A 21,517-nucleotide genomic window follows, 5' to 3' on the forward strand; every position below is an offset into this window, starting at 1 on the left:
CTCCTCCTCCGCTGCCATTATACGCCGCCCTAAAAAAATACAAGCCACTGACAAGAGATTCCATTATTCCACGATGCCTCGGTGTCAACAACATACATCCGACGGGGCAAAGAAAGAATGAAAATGGAAGGAGGGATGAGGGAGGTGTGAGAGAGAAAGAAGGAGAGTTAAGCTCACTACAATGACAAGATAGGAGGAACCTGGGAATGGAAGCGTCCAGGTTCCCCTTGTCAGGGGTTTTGGTGTCAGCAATGGGATTTTATTTTTTTATTTTTTTTGGGGGGGGGTGGGGGAATCTGGAACCGCGATATGGAAAATTAGAAAAATGGTGTCGATCTTCGGTCTTAAGGAAAAGAACAATTCTGCGGCGAGGTTGGAAATTGTTGCCTTCAGGTTTGGGGGGAATATCCCCAATATGGAGCGCGATATAAAAAAAAAAAGCTTTTAGACGGTAAAGCTCTCGGGAATGAGTTTTAAACACGTGGATTACTGGGGAAAAAAAATATATACCACATCTGTGCTGGATGACGTTTATTTTATTACATTTTAAGCTTTTATTCAAAGCGTCTGTCGTCGTATTCTATGATAAAAAATCAAAGTGATTCATGGAATAGGTGATAATCTGTAGTTTTGGTCAATTAGTCTTTTTATTGGGGCGTTTTTCATGACGATTTACGTATTTCCAAGAAACGCCTTGAACGCATTTTAGTATATTTTTTTTTTAATCCAATAATCGATTAATCCTCAAAATAGTGAGTGTTCGATGAATTTCTTTGGGTCGAGGACGTAAATAACTTTTTAGGGATTAAATCAACACGTTTTTTAAAAAAAAGAATAAACGCCAACAAATATGTATTGAAGCAGATTGTTTCGCGAGATAAAAACAGACTTGATTTTAAGCTGCTGCTGTACACTTTACATACTTTATATACATACTGTATATACATCCACCTACGTCATCATGTTGCTTCAGACCTTCAATATCAAATCCAGAATATTTGCACCCTCTCACTGTAATATTGTGGACACCCTACAGAAACGGTTTGTTTATATAAATAAACAAACACACTTTTTAGATTTTCTCAAAAGGTAGAATTATGGATATCTTTTTGTATTTCTTGACCAGTTGTCGTGTTTTCAAGTTGTCGTATTTGCCAGAATGTCACTTTTTTTTTTTCTATCTGATTTATTGTCCGTTTTAAATAATTGTTTGTTGTGGCTAAATGTTTTTTCTCTTGTTGCATCTCCATTGTATTCCTGTTGCGTACTAATACCTGGCCGACGGAGTCGATTCTGAAAACACAGCTGACTTGTTGGTAAACAAAGTCACACACACACACACACACACAATAAGAGACATTAAAGCGTCATTAAAGCGTCCTTTCAGAGTGGTGAAGGAGATACAAGGGAAACGCTTTAAGTGGCAGCTTTGTCTCTCCCTCTGGGGCGAAAACGCTCCAGTGGAAACTTAACCGGCCTCGACCCGATGACACAAACCCACGAGTCTGTGGAGGAGAGCGTCTCTCCATCTCACTTCCATGGCTTCAAAGCAGCCACAGAGTGTCACATTGGAGGAGGTGTTGAATCTCATACTCTTCAAAACTTGTAATCCGCTCAAGGAGCCTAAGGCAAGAAGAAGAAAAAGCATGCGCGCGCACACACACACACACACACACACACACACACACACACACACTTGGTAAACATTAATGCCTGTCCACATTTAAGAGGATAAAGGTCGGTGCACTTTAAGCGGCCCGTCCATGCCGCTACTGGAAGCTCTCGTCTGATTGGCCGAGCTCCAACACGCTCAATTACTTAATTGCACCTTCAATCAATCACAACAAGGAATTTGTTTTAATCTGAGCTTTCTGGGCCCCGACGTCTTTGAGACGAGAGCGAGAGAGAGAGAGAGAGAGAGAGAGAGAGAGAGAGAGAGAGAGAGAGAGAGAGAGAGAGAGAGAGAGAGAGAGAGAGAGAGAACGATCGCCGTCATCTTAGCCATGAAATTGTGCTTCGGATTTCAAACGTGGCTGCATGCGAGCGGAGGGGAGGCAGCAAAGTCCAATCAAAAGTTCAATTATGTAAATGGAGATGAGGAGTGGATGGAACAATAGGGGGAGGGGGAGGGGGAGGGGGTGGCAGGAACAGGAGAGGAGAGCAAATGTAGCGTGAAAAATAATACACATTAACATACAAAGGATATATCGCATTACTGTTGTAATCACAGCGAGGAGGAGCTCCTTTTCCAAAAAGAGAGCCGTGAGAGAAAGAGTGTGAGTGTGTGTGTGTGTGTGTGAGAACAGGTGTGTGAACGACAAACTCTTTCCACCCGAGAGCTCGCTAAAAGGTTGAACGTGGCGTTTCTGCCACCGAGCCGCACGATATCGTTTTCCACAATTTATTAACAAATCTTTACGTGAGGGAAAAAATGCAAATCCATTCATGGTGATGGTGAGGGGGGGGGGGTGAGGGGGTGTTGCTGGTGATAGGCTTCCCATCGCAGTGAACCTGCAGGCCAAGACAGGCGCCCTTTCGGCAGTTGGCTACCGAGATGTAAAAAAAATGCAACAAAAAAAAAAAAAAATCCTTTTCCAGCAACGTTTCTCTTCCAAGGACGATTCCGCTCCAAAAGGCACAACCATGCGAAGCAACAGAAGAAGAAGAAGAAGAAGAAGAAGAAGACGACAGGAACGGACTGACGAGGCTTTGAAATTGAAATAAATAACATTCACTGCACACTTTGGAGGAGGCAGGAGACAAAGGAGCGCCTGTGTGCCCTCCCGCTCGCCTTGCAGGCCCGACGTGTAACACGGCGGGCGGGTAGGTTTGGGATTGTGTGTGTGTGTGTGTGTGTGTGTGTGCGTGTGTGTGTGTGGATGCAGTTAGGGACTACACAGGACTACTGAGGGCGCGTCCACCTCCACCTTCCTATTGGTCACATCTGTTTCACAGAATTCACCCACGATGGCGGCTTCAATCCTCATGACGTGTGTCACTGAGTTTATCGTTGTAGTCTTTTACTTATCGGTGAAGAAGAATCAATCTGTGGATCAATAACGAGAAAACAGTTTGATGTCGTTTAGCAACAAACCAGAAATCATCCAGATGGTTTCAAACTTTCAAACATTAACACATTATTAATGTGTCATGGATCAATATATATATATATATATATATATTATATCGATATTGTGATATGAGACTAGATATGGTCCATCGTAACATATCATTCCATTTGGATTTAAGCACCCGAAAGTTAAACAAACAAATGAAAGATTCTTAAAGAATCCAGAAAAGGGATCTAAAGGACGTCCATCTCTCCGCTCTTCCTCCTCATCTTCCTCAGGTGAATAACTAAGATTTGAGAGAAGGAAGAAGAGAAAGGGGAGGCGGGGGGGGAGGTGGTCTTATAAATCTATAACGTATTAATCTCCTTTAACTGCCATCTTCAACAAACAAATTAGTGGTGCAATGGATTCAGAGATCAGCGGTGCCGATAACGCCGCCATTTATCAATTAATCTAAGCCTGGGCAGGGAAAACTCATTAAGGAGGCCACTTTAGGAATTATGTTCCGCAGGTAAAGAGGCTGACTGAGCCTGTGTGTGTGTGTGTGTGTGTGTGTGTAGGGGGGTCTTGACACAGCAGTTGTGTAACCCCTGCCCCCCCACCACACACACACACACACACACACACTACAGACTGCCATTGTCCAGCGCAGCGTGGGCTCCAAAGTGATGAGAGGGGTGATAGCACAGCCAATTAAAATGAACATAATTACAAAGTCACCCCTTTGACTCCTGATCAGAATACACATGCATCAACACACACACACACACACACACACACACACACACACACACACACAGGAGGAGGAAGGAGTGTGACAAGAGCATCCGGAGAGAGAGTGAGGACGAATCGATCAAGAACAAAGAACGGAGAACGTGTGAATGAGCAGTTTGTGGAGTTTCACTGATACTCGACAGTTGGTTCTAACAGTTAGTTTAAAGCTGCATTCTCTCTCCTGACCACCAGGGGGCGACTCCTCTGGTTGTATAGAAGTCTATGCTTCATGTGTTAAAGCTGCATTCTCTCTCCTGACCACCAGGGGGCGACTCCTCTGGTTGTATAGAAGTCTATGCTTCATGTGTTAAAGCTGCATTCTCTCTCCTGACCACCAGGGGGTGACTCCTCTGGTTGTATAGAAGTCTATGCTTCATGTGTTAAAGCTGCATTCTCTCTCCTGACCACCAGGGGGCGACTCCTCTGGTTGTATAGAAGTCTATGCTTCATGTGTTAAAGCTGCATTCTCTCTCCTGACCACCAGGGGGCGACTCCTCTGGTTGTATAGAAGTCCATGCTTCATGAGTTAAAGCTGCATTATCTCTCCTGACCACCAGGGGGAGACTCCTCTGGTTGTATAGAAGTCTATGCTTCATGTGTTAAAGCTGCATTCTCTCTCCTGACCACCAGGGGGCGACTCCTCTGGTTGTATAGAAGTCTATGCTTCATGAGTTAAAGCTGCATTCTCTCTCCTGACCACCAGGGGGCGACTCCTCTGGTTGTATAGAAGTCTATGCTTCATGAGTTAAAGCTGCATTCTCTCTCCTGACCACCAGGGGGAGACTCCTCTGGTTGTATAGAAGTCTATGCTTCATGTGTTAAAGCTGCATTCTCTCTCCTGACCACCAGGGGGAGACTCCTCTGGTTGTATAGAAATCTATGCTTCATGAGTTAAAGCTGCATTCTCTCTCCTGACCACCAGGCGGAGACTCCTCTGGTTGTATAGAAGTCTATGCTTCATGTGTTAAAGCTGCATTCTCTCTCCTGACCACCAAGGGGCGACTCCTCTGGTTGTATAGAAGTCCATGCTTCATGAGTTAAAGCTGCATTATCTCTCCTGACCACCAGGGGGAGACTCCTCTGGTTGTATAGAAGTCTATGCTTCATGAGTTAAAGCTGCATTATCTCTCCTGACCACCAGGGGGAGACTCCTCTGGTTGTATAGAAGTCTATGCTTCATGTGTTAAAGCTGCATTCTCTCTCCTGACCACCAGGGGGCGACTCCTCTGGTTGTATAGAAGTCTATGCTTCATGTGTTAAAGCTGGATTCTCTCTCCTGACCACCAGGGGGCGACTCCTCTGGTTGTATAGAAGTATATATAAATGACTCTACTTCTCTTGATGTATTCCCTCAGTAAACATTATAAACATTAGTTTTTGGTCTCAATCTCTAGTCTCAAGTCTTCTTCAATACAGCGTGATGATCATTTAATACATTATGGTCATTTAGAGTTGTTGTTGTTGTTGTGTGCGATGTGTTGGTCTACGTTAGCTAACCTACGTTAGCCGCTAACTGGTGTCAAAAGTGTTCTGATCGTGACCCGAGAACGCGATCAAAATCGAGCCACGACGACGAGCGCTCAATTAAAAGCCGGGCGAACGATCCCACTCGGTGATCTGGAGTTAAGCGCTGAAGAAGCCACTTAGTATTTCCTGTAGCACTGAAGCGCGCACACCTGCATACCATAACAGTCCAAAAGAGGGGGTGCTGGAGGGCTTTATAAAGAGGCAATTAAAGCCTTATCACTCCTACACTCGCTCTCCTTTCCTCAAACACACACACACACACACACACACTTTGAAAGACAAATCACTCAGACTAATTCATAAGGTACTTCTAAGGTCCTTTTTAAATTACGGAGAACGGTTGGTTTAATTCAATTAAAATGTAGCGGGGGCCGCTTAAGGATGACGGGGGTAAGGTATGGAATGACTAAGCGAGCGCCGTCCTTCAGGAATGTGCGGGGGGTCCCGGACCTTCTCGAGGTCCAAGGAGTTTTCAAGTGCAGGGGCTTCTATCTCCTCACCCAAAGCCCCCTTAAACCCCCCCCCCCCCCCCCACCCCAAAAAAAAAAAAAAAAAACTCCATCCTTCTGGGGTTTTAAGCCCACACACACCTGGGAGGACCGGGGGCAGATTAAAACCAGATTAAGATAAAGTTACCCCTTCTTCGGCCGCCATGTCATTCAAACCCTCGGCCTGTGGTTCATTCACGTACACACACACACACACACACACACACACACACACACACACACACACACAAAAAAAGGACTTTCTGGTCATCCTCATAAGCCCCATTAGTCCGCCATAGAGCCTCTCAGAGCAGACATCAATCACGGAGGGATTAGTCAATTCCCTCTCTAAATGAGCGGCGAGGGAAACCTCCCTTCAACTCCGAGATTACGCAGCGATTTTGTTTTCATTTTGTTCCATCTTCATCGTTTTTCTGTTCGACTAGCTTTCTTTTCTCTCTCTCTCTCTCCTGCTTGCAGCCTGTGAGGTAATCCTTGGCAGATAAAACTAAGGAGGACTTACCAAAGGCAGATTACAAGCGGCGCTTTGCGGAAGGCCCTTTTTACACCAGTCGGCGTGGGTATTGAGGAGAGTGAGCTCTTCGCAGTGCTTAACTTGTGAACTCGACATGCACCCCCAACAGAGGAAAGAGGTGGAAAAATGATAGCCGCATTACAGTAACTGGATCAAAATATATCCCTCACAACACACACACACACACAAGGTTGCACATTAGCACACGGGACACGCATGCTCCGGCTTTTCATGGCAACCGTGTATAAAATTGAAATTCTGAAAAAGTACCTGAATACATATACGGTGTTTATTTATTCTGTTCAAAAGGAAACTTGTCCGCCGCGTGAGGCTTCGGGATCAACACTGTGCATCCAGTCAGAATCTCATACGTCGGCTGTAACTTTAATCTCCCCCGTGGATCACAGATTTGAGTATCGTCGGGACGCGTTCGTGTCTCAGAACTTCGCCCCGTCTCAACGTCCCCTTTCGGTCGTCAGGAGCGTCTTGAACCTTTCTAGCTGACGCGATGACAGCGATGCCACAAGAAAAACTGGGTCTCCTCTCTCCCACAAGATCCAATGACAGACCTTCTCCGAGTTGGGGGGGGGGGGGTCCACACGGAGGGAAACTGCAGACACTGAGAGGTACTGACTTGAGCCTCGCTCCTCTCAAGGATTATTCTCCTAATATTACACAGCTTAGGGAATGTGGCCGAGCTTGGTTTCAGGCCCTGAGACGCATCTCTCCCGTGCTCCTTTACTTTAACCTAGCTTTTATTTTTACTTAATTAGAAAAAAACATCTCCACTTAACCATGAAGAAAAGGGAAATAAAAATCAGGTGATTTATGACACTCTTAAAAAAAAAAAAAGTGGAAATACAAGATTCGATTGCCTCTAAAGGCTCTCAACATGGCGCTAACAGACGAAACTAAAGCAAAAAGTATTTTTAACAGGAATCTGGGTGCTACGTTTCCACGACTACCCGTCCATGGAGACGACGTTATTGGTGTAATATTTGAGGGCAGAGCAGAGCTAACCAGCCTGTAAACAGTTGTTTACAGAGCTAACCAGCCTGTAAACAACACATCATTACAACACTATATCTCTTCAGTGATTCGCTGCTATATTGACACTATGAATGTCGTATATTGCTCTATTAACACTGACCCAGTTAAGAATTTAGATGTATTTAGCACTACGCATTATTTAAAGACTAAATCATTCTGGTATAAAACATCACCACAAGCAATAAATGCTCAGGCCAAATAACCGGAAATACAGGAGAACACCGTATTCTTTCTTTTAAGACATGATTGTCTAACACTTCAAATACCGAGACATCCAGTATTAGAAAGTTAAATATTTAACCCCCGACGTTTAAAAGGTGCTCTGAAGTCATCGGAGAAGATGGAATAACTTCGGAGCGGATCCCGACGATAACGAGACGAGAGACCTCGGACCGAAGGCGGAGATCGGAAGACCGGAGACGAACGTCCTCGTCTCTCGGGGCTCCGCCTCCGTCCTCAAAAAAAAAACATCCCTCGGCCGTCACGCCGACCGCGGCGGGCGCTTTGGCCACGTGCGTACGCGGTCGCCTCTCCTGCCGCCAACCCCGGTGAAAAGCTAATTAAGAAATATCGCAGCCTTCCGCGAACTCAATTAAATAATGTTAATTTATTCTAATTTCAATTTGGGAGGCAGTGTGAACTGAAGGAGGGGCTGTGGAAACAAAGGCTGGGAGAGGAAGGAGAAGCTCTGGCCTCTGCCTGCCCCCCCCCCCAGGAGCTCTCACAACCTGCACACACACACAAAAAAAGAAGCTCTATTTAATTTGAACCCTTTGATTAACATAAGTAATCACACAAGCCCTTCAACTGGAGGGGAGGAAGGAAAAACACTTTCTCCGAGCGTGTGAAAAGAGAGGAAACGGAGGGAAGCTAGATTATGTTTTACCCACCAAAGAAAAGCCGAGTATCACATGACATGACCCCGTGTCCCATGAAGCAACATCACCGGGATCTAGACGTGTCGTTAGAGGAGTGACGGCAACTTTAAAGTCGGAGACGGCTCACTCTTTCTTTAAATATTAAAGTTTCCTGTTCAAACTTTTCTCCGCGGCTTCCGGCTTTTCTTCATGTGAAAATCAAAAAAGAAAAAAAAAGAAAAATAATTCACGAAGCGGAAACTTGATGGGAAAAAAAAAAAAAAAAACCCGAGATCAGAGCAGTCTAAATATGGAATAGAGATGGAGATGAAGAAGGAGAGAGAGGAGGGGAGCGGTGAAAAGAGATGGACTGAATCGGACCAGACGGAGCTCGCGACGCGCCCAACGGGAACTCCCCTCTGTTCATTTACATTAATCCCACAGACGCTTCCATCCTTCACAGGCGCTAAACTTTAAACTTTGAGGATCTATACGTCTCCCAGACGGGGACGCGTGAAGCGTCTCATGACCTCTTCCAGCAGCTCGAGAGGTACACAACTAAAAGAACACATTGACTTCCAGGCAGAGTGACAGGGAGACACTTGACCTCCACTTCCCTTTGGAGCCCCGGGTCTAGAATTTAAATGATCGTCGTACAGTTAAAAGAGTGAATAACTACGTTTATCTGCAAACATTATGACCTAATTTTGTTAAAAGTAGGTTTGTTTCTCCTTGCAAACTGAAACGTGGCCCTTTTCTAAACAGGTAAGAGTCAGTGTGTGCAGACTCGCCCCAAGAAGTCCAAATTGAGACACATACATATCCAAAGAATGCTCCTAAAACCCAAATATCGGCATATCCCACACGGCTGGAAAATTACCTAATTCAGAATATTCAAATTGAATGAGCTGTATGTATAATATATATATATATATATATATATATATATATATATATATATATAAAAATGTGGTGATATATTATATATAATAAATACATGATGTTTCTAATAATATATTTGAATATGTAGAATATATATATAAAAATATATATAAACATATATAAACATATATATATATATATATATAAACATATATATATATATATATAAATACAAATGTGGGTGATATATTATATATAATAAATACGTATAATATGATGTTTATAATAATATATTTGAATATGTAGAATATATATATATATATATATATATATAATACATGTATAGTATCATATAAAAAGGAAAATATTAACCGTTTATGTGGCCAATCAAAATGACTTTATCGCTAATATTCCCGTGGGTACTCTGGTTAATGTGTCCGTGTGACGTACGTCCTGCTGCTACACCCTTTGAATAAAGCCTCTCCTCCTCCAACCGAAGGCGTTCTGCAAGGTCGGCCAAACGCCTGTTCTTCATAGAAGGAACAAGGCGCACGAGGCCCGGCCTTAAATTGTACGTGAGGAAAAGCTCAAAATGCTCCCGGAGCCTTCGTGGGATTCACGTCTCTGGATGCCCGCGTGCTAAATGTAAATGTGCCGAGCACGCGGTCCCCACCGGATCTGGTCTGGAGATGAACCAGCCCAACAACTGGTAACCCCGGTAATGTAAATCTGTCCCCGCCCGAGTATCTGTCCATAAATCGGCTTGGCGCCGCCGTACATGTGCGTTCCGCTGAGCTTTGAGCTTAATGTAAATCCAATGCACACGTGTAATACCTGTGTACGCAGCGAGTGGGCGCACTCCAGATGTCCTGTAGATGCCCCGATTCTCCACAGGTTTGAATGCAATGACAAGGAGGATAAAACTACAGCCCGGACAAAGTTTAACGCATCCTCCTCCCCCACTGCTGTGCCTCTTTGTCTCTTTTCTTTCCATTCACATCAGTCCGCGATCACCAGAACATCCTCCGAGCACTTGCGCTCGTAACTATTAGGTTGGTTTTGTGTGTGTGTGTGTGTGTGTGTGTGTGTGTGTGTGTGTGTGTGTGTGCAGCTGCGGTCATCGGGCAGTCAGAACTCACATTCGCTCGGCGCTGAATAAATGTAGAAGAAGAAAAGAAGAAAAAAAATGTAAATGGGATTTCATGAAATGCTAATCTCCGCTCGGTTTAGCGGACTTTTTTTAAGATTCCACATACGAGACGTTTCAGACCCTTCGGGGCAGGTTGTAAATGTATCACGGCTTTCAATATATCAATTTATATATTAACATTCGGAGATTAGACCTAGTTGTGCGCGCGTGTGTGTTTATCTCGGCCCTGCATTGCAATTGCCCACACGAACGGTCGGTGGAAATAAATATAAATGGAGAATATACACACCCCGAAACCTCTAATATGAGAGAGGTGAGCTGGGTTTTGGGGGAAGGTTAGAACTCACTGAACTGAGCCCGAGGCGCGCAAGAAAAACTACAAGAACAGATACAAACATGCATGCGAGCGCAAGAGCGGGCGCGCACACACATCTACACGCACACACACACACATCTACACACACACACACACACACACATCTACACTCTGCACACGTCCGTAATGCGGCGATGTGCTGGTCTCGCCTCTCATAGTGGGAATGTCTCCTCTTAATCCTCGCTGACTTCATACATTCAAAGGTCATCTCACAGCCTACACATGGCTGAGGCGTGCATGTGTGTGTGTGTGCATGTGTGTGTGTGTGTGCATGTGTGTGTGTGTCATAGTGCGAATAAGAAAGAGAAACCTATTCACACTCGCTGTATATGTCAACAAACCCTGTAGGCCTCTCCTTGTTTACTGTGAACATCCTATCTCTCTTTCTGCTCCCCCCCCCCCCCCCCCCCCCCCCCCCCTCCACTGTTCTCCTTTCCCCCTACCCTTCACTATCTCCCACCTATTCTCCTTCACTGCACCCCCCACCCCTCCTCTTCAATCCTCACCCACAATTCATCCCTCCCTCCCTCCCTCCAGAGCTCCAGAGGCAGGGGCATCTCTTGGCGAAGTGTGGCCCACCACAGGCCACTGGCTCTGGGTAATTAAAGTGGTTTAGGCCCCCTCACCCACGGTCACAGGCAACTGCAGCTAGGTGATAAAGGCACTGTGCCATAATTACATGGACGGCCAGCATCACCGCCCAGCTACACTAAAACAGTCAGCTAGCCAGCTGCACGGGGAGGAGGAACCTATGTGTGTGTGTGTGTGTGTGTGTGTATAAGTAACTGTATATAGTGTGTGTGTGTGTGTGCACAGGGGGTCAACACCCCCTTGTGATCGCTCTGCTGTAGTTAAGCCCCCTGTGTTTAAGCCCCACATAGGCTCATTGAGCTCCTACACACACACACACACACATTAACCCCCCCCAGCCAATCATTCCCCACCAGTGGTCTGACTCCTGCCGTGAGTGTGTGTGACCATCAGCCATTTAATTAGACCCAGCCACGATTTACCTGATTTAAATAAATAAATAAACATACTAAAACACCCCAATAAACAAATACCTATATGCAAATGAGGAGCTGTGGAGTTTCGTGAGCATAAAGAATGGGGCAGGAGATGGGATTGTGCAGGCGGAAAACAAGCTAATGTAAGGGCCACTGGATGTACACACACACACACACACACACACTTATAATCACTGACTAATACGTCAGAATGAAAGTAAATACAGCTAAGAAACAACATGTTACATTCACATCATTATTTCTGATCTCAAGCCCGTTTTGGTAACAAGTTGGTTATGTTGAGTTTGGGTTAAAATATCTACGCAAGTGGTTTTAATAAATGAACTTCTGGTTTCACTCGGGACATAAACATCAGTCTCCGGGGGTGAAATGTCCGATGTTTTCAGAACCATCAGTTTACGATTACGTGGATTACATATTACTTTATTTAGTGGGTAATATCAGGATTAAAGCTTTAAATCACGTGTGTTGTGGTTCTACGAGGGTCAAGTTGAAGCCCGGTTACCTTCGGGGAAGAGGAGGCCAGCTCTCTCCCCATCACGGCCGCGACCGGGCCGAACCCGACCGGCTGGGCTCTCTCCCGGTCCGGCCTGGGCGCCGGAGGACCGGGGCCGAGGACGGGGCTGGACCCCGGGGGCGGGGGGGCCCTCCTCTTCTGGCCGCCGCCCAGATCCGGGGAGGGTCCGCCTGCGGGGCTGGACGTCCGTGGCTCGTAGAACGGGTTGGATCTGGAGGAGCAGGAAGCTGTCACTTTTAAATGGAAATAATTAAGAACCCTTTTATGACCAACAGTGTTTGTCAATACTGCAATAAATAAACACAAAAAAACAAACAAATTAATAATCCTGGCTATAGATATTATAATTTTTAATGTACTTCATTGATCCCACAGTGGGGAAATTCTTCTCTGCATTCGACCCATCCTCAGAGCAACTGGGGGTTCAGTGCCTTGCTCAAGGGCACTTGGTCATGCGACTCATCACAATTAATGCGATTAAGTGACATTATATGTAAAACTTAAAAGCACGTCTCCACAAATTAGCAGCACCATTTCAACCCATTGTTTGGCTTAAACGTGAGGAAATCGCAACACGGAAACGAGAGTTTGGTGCAATACAATGAAGAGCACACACGCGGCGGGCAGGTAACAGAAGCTGCAGGTGCACCGGGGGTCAGGTCTGCGTGACCTCATATCCTCGCTGCCCAAGGTGGACCACTGACAGACGGACAGGCAGGAGCACACAGGCACTCTCACACACATACCAGAGGGTTATCAATATACAGGGCATGCTTGTGGCACTGAAAGCAAAGGGGGCACGGCCTTGAGCCATTCACTCAACATGCAACAAGCAATCCTCAACAAACAAGAGAATTGGATGGAGACGAGGGGGGCGGGGGTGAGAAAGAGAAAGAGGAAAGAAAAGGCTGATTGACTAGGTATCTGTCTGAAAGAGCAGGTCGGAGCCACTCGGCGTCCATCTGAGCGCAGAGCGATACGGAGAGAGGGAAGAAAAGAAAAGCGGGCCGGGCCTTCAGAGCGGCTTTAACAGACCAGCGCTGGCTAAAAGACGTGTGAAAGGGGCTGCAGTCAAAACACCGCGCTGCCCTCTTGAACTCTCTATTCTGCAGAGGGGGGAGCCGCCGCTGGTGTAAGAGACGGAGCAAAAGAAACATGCCAGTCAATAAACCGTCTCGTCTCCAGACGGACTGGAGCGAGCGGCTGTCGGCGTGACGGCTTCGCTCAACAGCCAAAACCCGCCGGGTTTACGTTGACAATGGGGGCGTGGCCTCCGCCCGTCTGCAGGGAGAAATCGTGGGACGCTCGCAGAACTTTTGCAAGCGTCCTAAACTGTATGAGGTTTTAGAGCCATTAAAACGCTGATTAATTTTAAAACTCAGAGGGTTTGAACGCGACGACGGAGACGCTGTGTCCTTCCCTGATGTGTCACGCAAAAACATTTTAATTATTATAATCCAGCCGGCAACATCCAGTTCTGAATAGTGAAGCTGATGCTTCATGTCTTAAAGCTGCGCTCTCTCTACTGACCACCAGGGGGCGACTCCTCTGGTTGTATAGAAGTCTATGCTTCATGTCTTAAAGCTGCGCTCTCTCTACTGACCACCAGGGGGCGACTCCTCTGGTTGTATAGAAGTCTATGCTTCATGTCTTAAAGCTGCGTTCTCTCTACTGACCACCAGGGGGCGACTCCTCTGGTTGTATAGAAGTCTATGTTTCATGTGTTAAAGCTGCATTCTCTCTCCTGGCCACCAGGGGGCGACTCCTCTGGTTGTATAGAAGTCTATGCTTCATGTGTTAAAGCTGCATTCTCTCTCCTGACCACCAGGGGGCGACTCCTCTGGTTGTATAGAAGTCTACGCTTCATGTGTTAAAGCTGCAGTCTCTCTCCTGACCACCAGGGGGCAACGCCTCTGGTTGTATAGAAGTCTATGCTTCATGTGTTAAAGCTGCATTCTCTCTCCTGATCAACAGGGGGCGACTCCTCTGGTTGTATAGAAGTCTACGCTTCATGTGTTAAAGCTGCATTCTCTCTCCTGATCAACAGGGGGCGACTCCTCTGGTTGTATAGAAGTCTATGCTTCACGTGTTAAAGCTGCATTCTCTCTACTGACCACCAGGGGGCGACTCCTCTGGTTGTATAGAAGTCTATGCTTCATGTGTTAAAGCTGCATTCTCTCTCCTGACCACCAAAACGTATTAGTGTGGATGTTGATGAAGCAAGTTTTCATAATAACATTTAAGTAAGTAAAGATGTTAATAGTTTCTCAGCTCAGTGTCACTATTAGATCTGCTATCACTGATTTATTGATTCATTTATTGATTCTGGTTCACGAATAGGAGACGCATATTGTAGATGTGAGAAGAGGGTGAATAAAAATGAGTCTGGGAAGGAAGTTGAGGAGGGAAAGTATGGGGGAGGGAGGGAGGGAGGGAGGGAGGGAGGGAGACAAGGTTAAAGAATGCAGAGAAACAACAGGGCCCTTGTTCCTGTTGAAAGAGCTGCCTCGTCACTCTGCCCTGATGGGGGGTCGGGGGGGCTACAAGTACCCATTTATAAGGAGGGTTTCTTGGCCTGCCTACAGTTACCAAGCTGGGAAGCCTGGATCCTTCCAGACTGCTTCTAGTATGGGAAACTCCACAGACACGGGAACATTGTCATTTTAGGACAGAAATCCCTCAAGCAAACAAATAAACATATATAGATATATATCTATATATACAGATGTATACTATTGGACTTGTAAATCAATGTGGGGGGGAAAGCAGCGTGCAGTGTGTCCTTAAAGCTCCTCAATGTCAGCTGATTAAACTAGAATAAGGTGAAGAAATGGGACATAATGCAGACATAAGGTCTTACTCGTCAAGCTCCTCCTCCTCGTTGTGAGAGGTGTCGGCGTACAAGTACTTGCTCATGTCGACAGGCCGCACTCCTTTCCTCTGCCTGGGCTTGGGGGGTTCCGGGTCCGGCTGCAGGTCCGCGTCCCGGTCCGGCTCGTCGAAGGGGTTCCCCGGCGGCGTTTCCGTCTCGGCTTCGTCCGGCTCGTCGAACGGGTTCGAGGAGTCGAGGAAGGAACCGTCGTCGACCCGATGCCTGGACGGCGGCTCGGCGGGGGGCTCTGACCGGCGGAGAGGAGGCAGAAGACGACAACGCGTCCTTCACAAGATGACTGACAGTCGTCCTGGTAACGAGCTCCGCTCCATGGACTTTCCTTTTAAACTACCGGATTGTTTTATCGTGATCATTTAAGCTTTCTATCGAATGTCTAAATCCAACTCTTTATCAGTTGATAATTAAGACTAAGTTATGGTTATTTGTTGGCGCTTTACTTTTAAAGCTATAGTTTAATTAAGAGCCTTAAGAACTACAATGATAACTATAAAAAAATATGTCTTTAAGTCATTGTTCTTGGTGTGGACGGCCCTGTACAGGTGTCAGCTGGCCAAAAAGTTAAAAACGTCGCTAAATTTAACAATAAAAACGTTTTTTTGTCGACACACAGCTGCTACCGAATCAGAAATAAAGCACCTAAAGTCACCCAAAAACAAAAGAAACTGATGTTGTGTTTCAATAGTAATGTAATGAGATTTAAATGTCACACAAGAGATGTTATTAGAATACATGTAAAACTATTTTATGAATAAAAAGCAGAATCCTAGACTCCTACGAACAGACATCAAAGTGGGAGCTTTATGTGTGTGTGTGTGTGTGTGTGTGTGTGTGTACACATGCCATTTAAAAAACAAATAATCCATAATACACCTGGCTACTCAGGTGGTCAGACAAAAATATTGGTTTAGCTGTCTGACTGAGAGCGTTGAGGCCTTCCCGTTACCCGTGACCACACATTCGAGGTATGTGCACCTCCAAAATAAACACCTGCTTTTGTGGTAACCCTTCTTCAGATCTACATCCAGCACCATGATATCCGGTCGACTCTCTGTTTAGTCATCGGTTGAACTCACCTTCCTCGTCGGGGTCCTCAAACGGGTTTAAGGGGGTCGGGGGGAGGTCGTCGGGGTCGTCGAAGGGGTTCGTGCACATGGCGTCAGCCGCTTCCTGGTCCTCGTCTTCCAGGAAGTTCAGCTTGTTGATGAGCTCTGTGGCCACGCAGTCAAAAACACAGAGTCAAACACAGGAACCCGCAGGGGGGAGAAATAACAGCGAATAGTTTCCCCCGAAAATAAATCAGACCGACACAAAACACTCACGGAACCCAAATATCACAAAAAAAGATCTGCACGTTGGAGTGAACCATTCAGTCCGTCGCGCTGCCTAAACGTCTCCGTGCTCCTCTCACCCCCCCACCCCCCCAACTTCAAATGCACGTTCAGCAGGGGGGCATTCTGGGAAAATTGGTGCGGTATGGAGGGTTACTGGGGGAGACGGCTGAAGAGTTGCTATGGAGAGCCCCGGCTGGAAAGGGGCGGAGACTTGCCCACTTTATCAATCGCATGCTGCCGGGGGTGTGGGTCACGTTGGAGAAGGGCGTGAAGATGCCAAGAAGAGCTGCTGAGCGCTACAGTATGAGAGAGAGACCCCCCCCCTCCATGGTCTATATGCAGGGCGGCTATGTGAAGTGAAGAGCTGATAAGAGCACTCCTCTCCTCGCTTCTTACCCACAACATTCATGACCCATTTTGGGCACGTGTGCGTATTTACAGTCGTCGTTGGTTTGAGGATGTTTTGAAGACCGGAGTTCGGCCATCTTGGCTTTTTTTTTTTTTTTGCAGCCAATGAACAGAAGTGACCGGAATCTAACTTGGTCACTCTGAAGTGAGATTACCACAATACGACGTTTAACTGAAACTAAAATGAATACTTTGTGTCTTCTACTCTTTGCTGTAAGAATAGTTTCTCTAATCCGGTTCACTACCAATTGCAGAACACGACACGGTAAAACAAAAAAAAAAGAATAGGAACCAAAAGGATTGTACAGCACGTTACCAAGACAACCACAACACCATCACAATACCAATGGTGAGGAGGATCGGAGGGGAGGGGGGGAGATGGGGGGATGAGGAGAGAGAGAGGAGAGAAAAAAAATAGAGAGTAAAGTCTGAAAAAAGAAGGACCAAGAAAAATAAATCCACGGACAGAAAAGGAGGTGACGAATGGAAGTGCACGATGAGACGAGTCAGGGTCACAGGGTCACAGGGTCACAGGGTGAGAGAGGTGACAGAAAGGTGGAAAAGAGACCTTGGGAGGAAGCGGCAGGCCGAGCGGTTGCTCTGCTCGCTCGCTTTAGGAGATCATCATCATCATCATCATCATCTAAGCAGCTGAGGGCATTCAACTGGTTTACTATCTCTGTAAACAACAGGGCCATACGGGAAGGAAGGGAGGAAGAATAGCAGTGAACAAAAATGACACTTCCCATTGAGACACACACACACACACACACACTTTCTTTTACACTTAATGGTTGTTATTATATTGTTCAGATACGTGTAATGTTTTGTAATCTTTTGGGATTAATACATCATTAATACACCTGTCAATCAAACTTCTCAAATGCAGAGTGGACGTCGGTGTCGTTCGAGTGCCACAATGGAAATAAGTCCTAACTCTGTGTGTGTGTGTGTGTGTGTGTGTGTGTGTGTGTGTGTGTGTGTGTGTGTGTGTGTGTGTGTGTGTGTGTGTGTGTGTGTGTGTGTGTGTTCGCCGTGATGTTCTTGTAATTGTCATCGTCCTTCTTTTCTTTTTATATTGCATGTTTTCTTCAATAAGTTTCTCGCTGGTAGCACATTTAACGCCCACGCGTGCTCGCACAACCACGAGCAACACACCCACAAAATATATACATATTCATGAAGATGTTACGATACATCCTTTTTTTAGGCGTCATATATTCTCTTTGTGTACATACTGGAAGTAAAAGAGCACATGTGTTTTGCAGCGTTAGCCTGGCGTTAGTATCGCTGGCTTGTTTGCTTGTTGGGGGCGTGGTGTGTGTGCGTGTGTGTGTGTGTGTGTGTGTGTGTGTGTGTGTGTGTGTGTGTGTGTGTGTGTGGGGGGGCAGGCCTTTGATTCAGAGGCGCGCTAGTGAAGCATCGCTGTAGGCGCTCAATGCATATACATAGAAATGAGACAGAGAGCAGGGAAGGGAGAAGAAAGGGGGAGAAAGCATGAAGCTTAACATGAAAAAGAGGAAAAAAGAAAAGTTGGATTAAGCAAAGCAGGAAGCAGCGAGTCCCCGTGTGCACGACCACGGGATGAATCCTCAACGTGTACGTATGGAAGTGCACCGGCCACCAACACGGGAATTAAAGCTCAAGCAACAAAAAAAAAAAAAAACAGAAGCGGACAAAACACTGTACAGGAAACTCGTGAATGTGTAATCTCATGTGTGCAACCATGTCACACGTTAAGAGAAGCAGAGTTGACGCCCGCTGAAGCCGCGGGTCCTGGTTGTCATGGAGACGGGTCGGCAGCTCGGGGGGGACGTCGTTGAAACGTCGGTACGAGAGACTCGCCGTTAACGGGCGTGAAGGCGTCTAATTGATGGTTCCAGCTGAGCCGGGTGACGTCGTTGTTGTTGTTGTTGTTGTTGTACGACACCACGCAGAGAACAAGAACCGAGCCGGTCACCTGTGATCTTGGCTGCCTTCTCCTCCTGGTTAACCCGGTTCTCCTCGTCCTCCTCGTTCTCCTCCTCGAAGTCGTCCAGGTTGCCGATGTCGGCCTGCTTCATGCTCATCAGGCTGGCCAGGCTCTGCATGTCCTCATCACTGGAACCCCAAAAAAAAAAAAAAAACAGAACTCGTGTTCACGAGGGTAGAAAACCGACGTTTAAGGAGAGAAAACCGACGTTTAAGGAGAGAAAACCGACGTTTAAGGAGAGAAAACATGACGCATGGATGAATGAGCGTTGTATTTTCAATGGAAACGGACACGATTCAACCCACAGCTGCCGATAACTAGATGACGTGTGAGGATTATTATAGCTCTCCATCCTTCTTTCTTCTCTTCCTCCATCTCTCCACCTGGAGACACAATCTAAGCTCTCCTCTCTCGTCCATCCCCCCCTCGTCAACTTTCTACAGTATTCCTTGTATTTTATTATCGTCTGGTGGACTCTCCCCCCCATCAGACCCTCCAGAACCATCATAACCAGTGTGCTCTCCCCTCTGTTCTTTGTGTTTGGTGTTTCCCAGGCCCACAGGCTCATTTGAACTGGTGTGATTGAGTTTGTTTGTGTGTGGTCGACATCATTCCCCGAAGGGTTAACAAGGGTTACGCTCTATCGACCCGCCGCCCCGCGCCACAACAAAGGCCTTGTTGCTCTGCTCAGTGTGTGTGTGTGTGTGTGTGTGTGTGTGTAAATGAAAAGTTGCCTCCATCAAATTAGAATGAATGACAAACGGCAAACACCGAGATTGAGAACGTGTCCTCAAATGAAAGGTTGATGATATCAAAGATGAATATATGAGAGTGAATGAGAAGCTGCAAACGCTGTGTGTGTGTGTGTGTGTGTGTGTGTGTGTGTGTGTGTGTGTGTGTGTGTGTGTGTGTGTGTGTGTGTGTGTGTGTGAGAGAACAATCCAAACACCCAGACAGAGAAGCTTGATGGTTTATCTCTTAAAGACTTCAAAATGCACAAATGTTGAACAGAGAACATAAAACATCACGGCTTAAAGAAACAAGACATAAAAATAAAAAGAAAAGGAAAGAGCTGCCTCGTCTTAGATTTTGGCCGCGCCATCTTGTTTTTTTTTGCTGGTGGAGCTCAATGAGACGTTGTTGTTGTTGTTGTTGTTGTTTACATTGTTGAAATGTTACGATTAATCTTTCAAGAACTGAAAACCCACTGAGAGACGAAAACACGGACAACTTCAAGGGAGGACAAGGCCGTGGTTGAGACCTGTCAATCACCTTGTAGCCCCGCCCTAAAGCAACCCCTGCTTTATGGTCTGTTTGACTCTAAATGACCATAATTTACTAAATGAACATCACGCTGTATTGAAGAAGACTTGAAACTAGAGATTGAGACCAAAAACTAATGTTTACAATGTTTACTGAGGGAATAAATCAAGAGAAGGAGAGTCATTTATATAGACTTCTATACAACCAGAGGAGTCGCCCCCTGGTGGTCAGGAGAGAGAATGCAGCTTTAACACATGAAGCATAGACTTCTATACAACCAGAGGAGTCGCCCCCTGGTGGTCAGGAGAGAGAATGCAGCTTTAACACATGAAGCATAGACTTCTATACAACCAGAGGAGTCGCCCCCTGGTGGTCAGGAGAGAGAATGCAGCTTAAACACATGAAGCATAGACTTCTATACAACCAGAGGAGTAGCCCCCTGGTGGTCAGGAGAGAGAATGCAGCTTTAACACATGAAGCACAGACTTCTATACAACCAGAGGAGTCGCCCCCTGGTGGTCAGGAGAGAGAATGCAGCTTTAACACATGAAGCATAGACTTCTATACAACCAGAGGAGTCGCCCCCTGGTGGTCAGTAGAGAGAGCGCAGCTTTAACACATGAAGCATAGACTTCTATACAACCAGAGGAGTCGCCCCCTGGTGGTCAGTAGAGAGAGCGCAGCTTTAAGACATGAAGCATAGACTTCTATACAACCAGAGGAGTCGCCCCCTGGTGGTCAGGAGACAGAATGCAGCTTTAACACATGAAGCATAGACTTCTATACAACCAGAGGAGTCGCCCCCTGGTGGTCAGGAGAGAGAAAGCCGTGCTGTGTTTATGAAACAATACTACAGGATGAAAAAATAAAAGAATAAGGCCAATAAGCTTCAACGTACATCTCGTTTTCCTTCTCAATCGTGACGCAGGATTCATTCAAACTGGACTTACGTGGCCTTTCCCTCACGGAGGAAGATGCAGGAGAGGGAGAACTGCAGCGTGGCCGACACCACCTTCTTGGAGAGCGGCTTGAACTTGAGCTTGACGTCCGTCTGCGTGGGCATCGGACTGGCGTACTGCTTCATGTTGATGCTGCTGGTGGCCAGGGCCTTCCTCCGGCCTGACGGAGACTCCTGGGGAAGGAGAGGAAGACGTGTGAAGGGGTGAATGCAGACCAGAAGCATTTTGTATTTAACGTGGAGGATATTCTGAAAGATTTAAAACTTGTGGATTAGCAGCGTCCGGATCAATAATGGTGGACGCGCTGGTTGGTAAATCTAAAACGGTTTAAAAAAAAAAAAAATGTTTTAAAAAAAAAAGGTCCACGCTGAGGCTGCACTTCCTTTCAGAGATGTGCTCCGGGCCGCGGACGAGCAGTCCAATTTTGGGAATATGC

At 46.2% G+C, this 21,517-nt stretch overlaps 1 protein-coding gene across 3 annotated transcripts in view; it reads right to left on the minus strand.

Annotated features, from left to right (window-relative positions):
* Window positions 1-21,517, minus strand: part of ehbp1 (EH domain binding protein 1) — a 118,106-nt gene that overhangs the window by 65,646 nt on the left and 30,943 nt on the right. For all 3 annotated transcript variants that reach the window (XM_034551544.1, XM_034551541.1, XM_034551542.1), the window contains exons 6-10: window positions 21,073-21,254; window positions 18,848-18,987; window positions 16,222-16,356; window positions 15,116-15,374; window positions 12,244-12,466 (exon numbers count right to left, since the gene is read on the minus strand). In XM_034551544.1, the coding sequence (XP_034407435.1) occupies window positions 12,244-12,466; window positions 15,116-15,374; window positions 16,222-16,356; window positions 18,848-18,987; window positions 21,073-21,254 (939 nt within the window). The remainder of the gene's footprint in view (window positions 1-12,243; window positions 12,467-15,115; window positions 15,375-16,221; window positions 16,357-18,847; window positions 18,988-21,072; window positions 21,255-21,517) is intronic.

This window comes from Cyclopterus lumpus, chromosome 15, assembly GCF_009769545.1.
Source record: "Cyclopterus lumpus isolate fCycLum1 chromosome 15, fCycLum1.pri, whole genome shotgun sequence".
Lineage (NCBI taxonomy): Eukaryota > Metazoa > Chordata > Actinopteri > Perciformes > Cyclopteridae > Cyclopterus > Cyclopterus lumpus.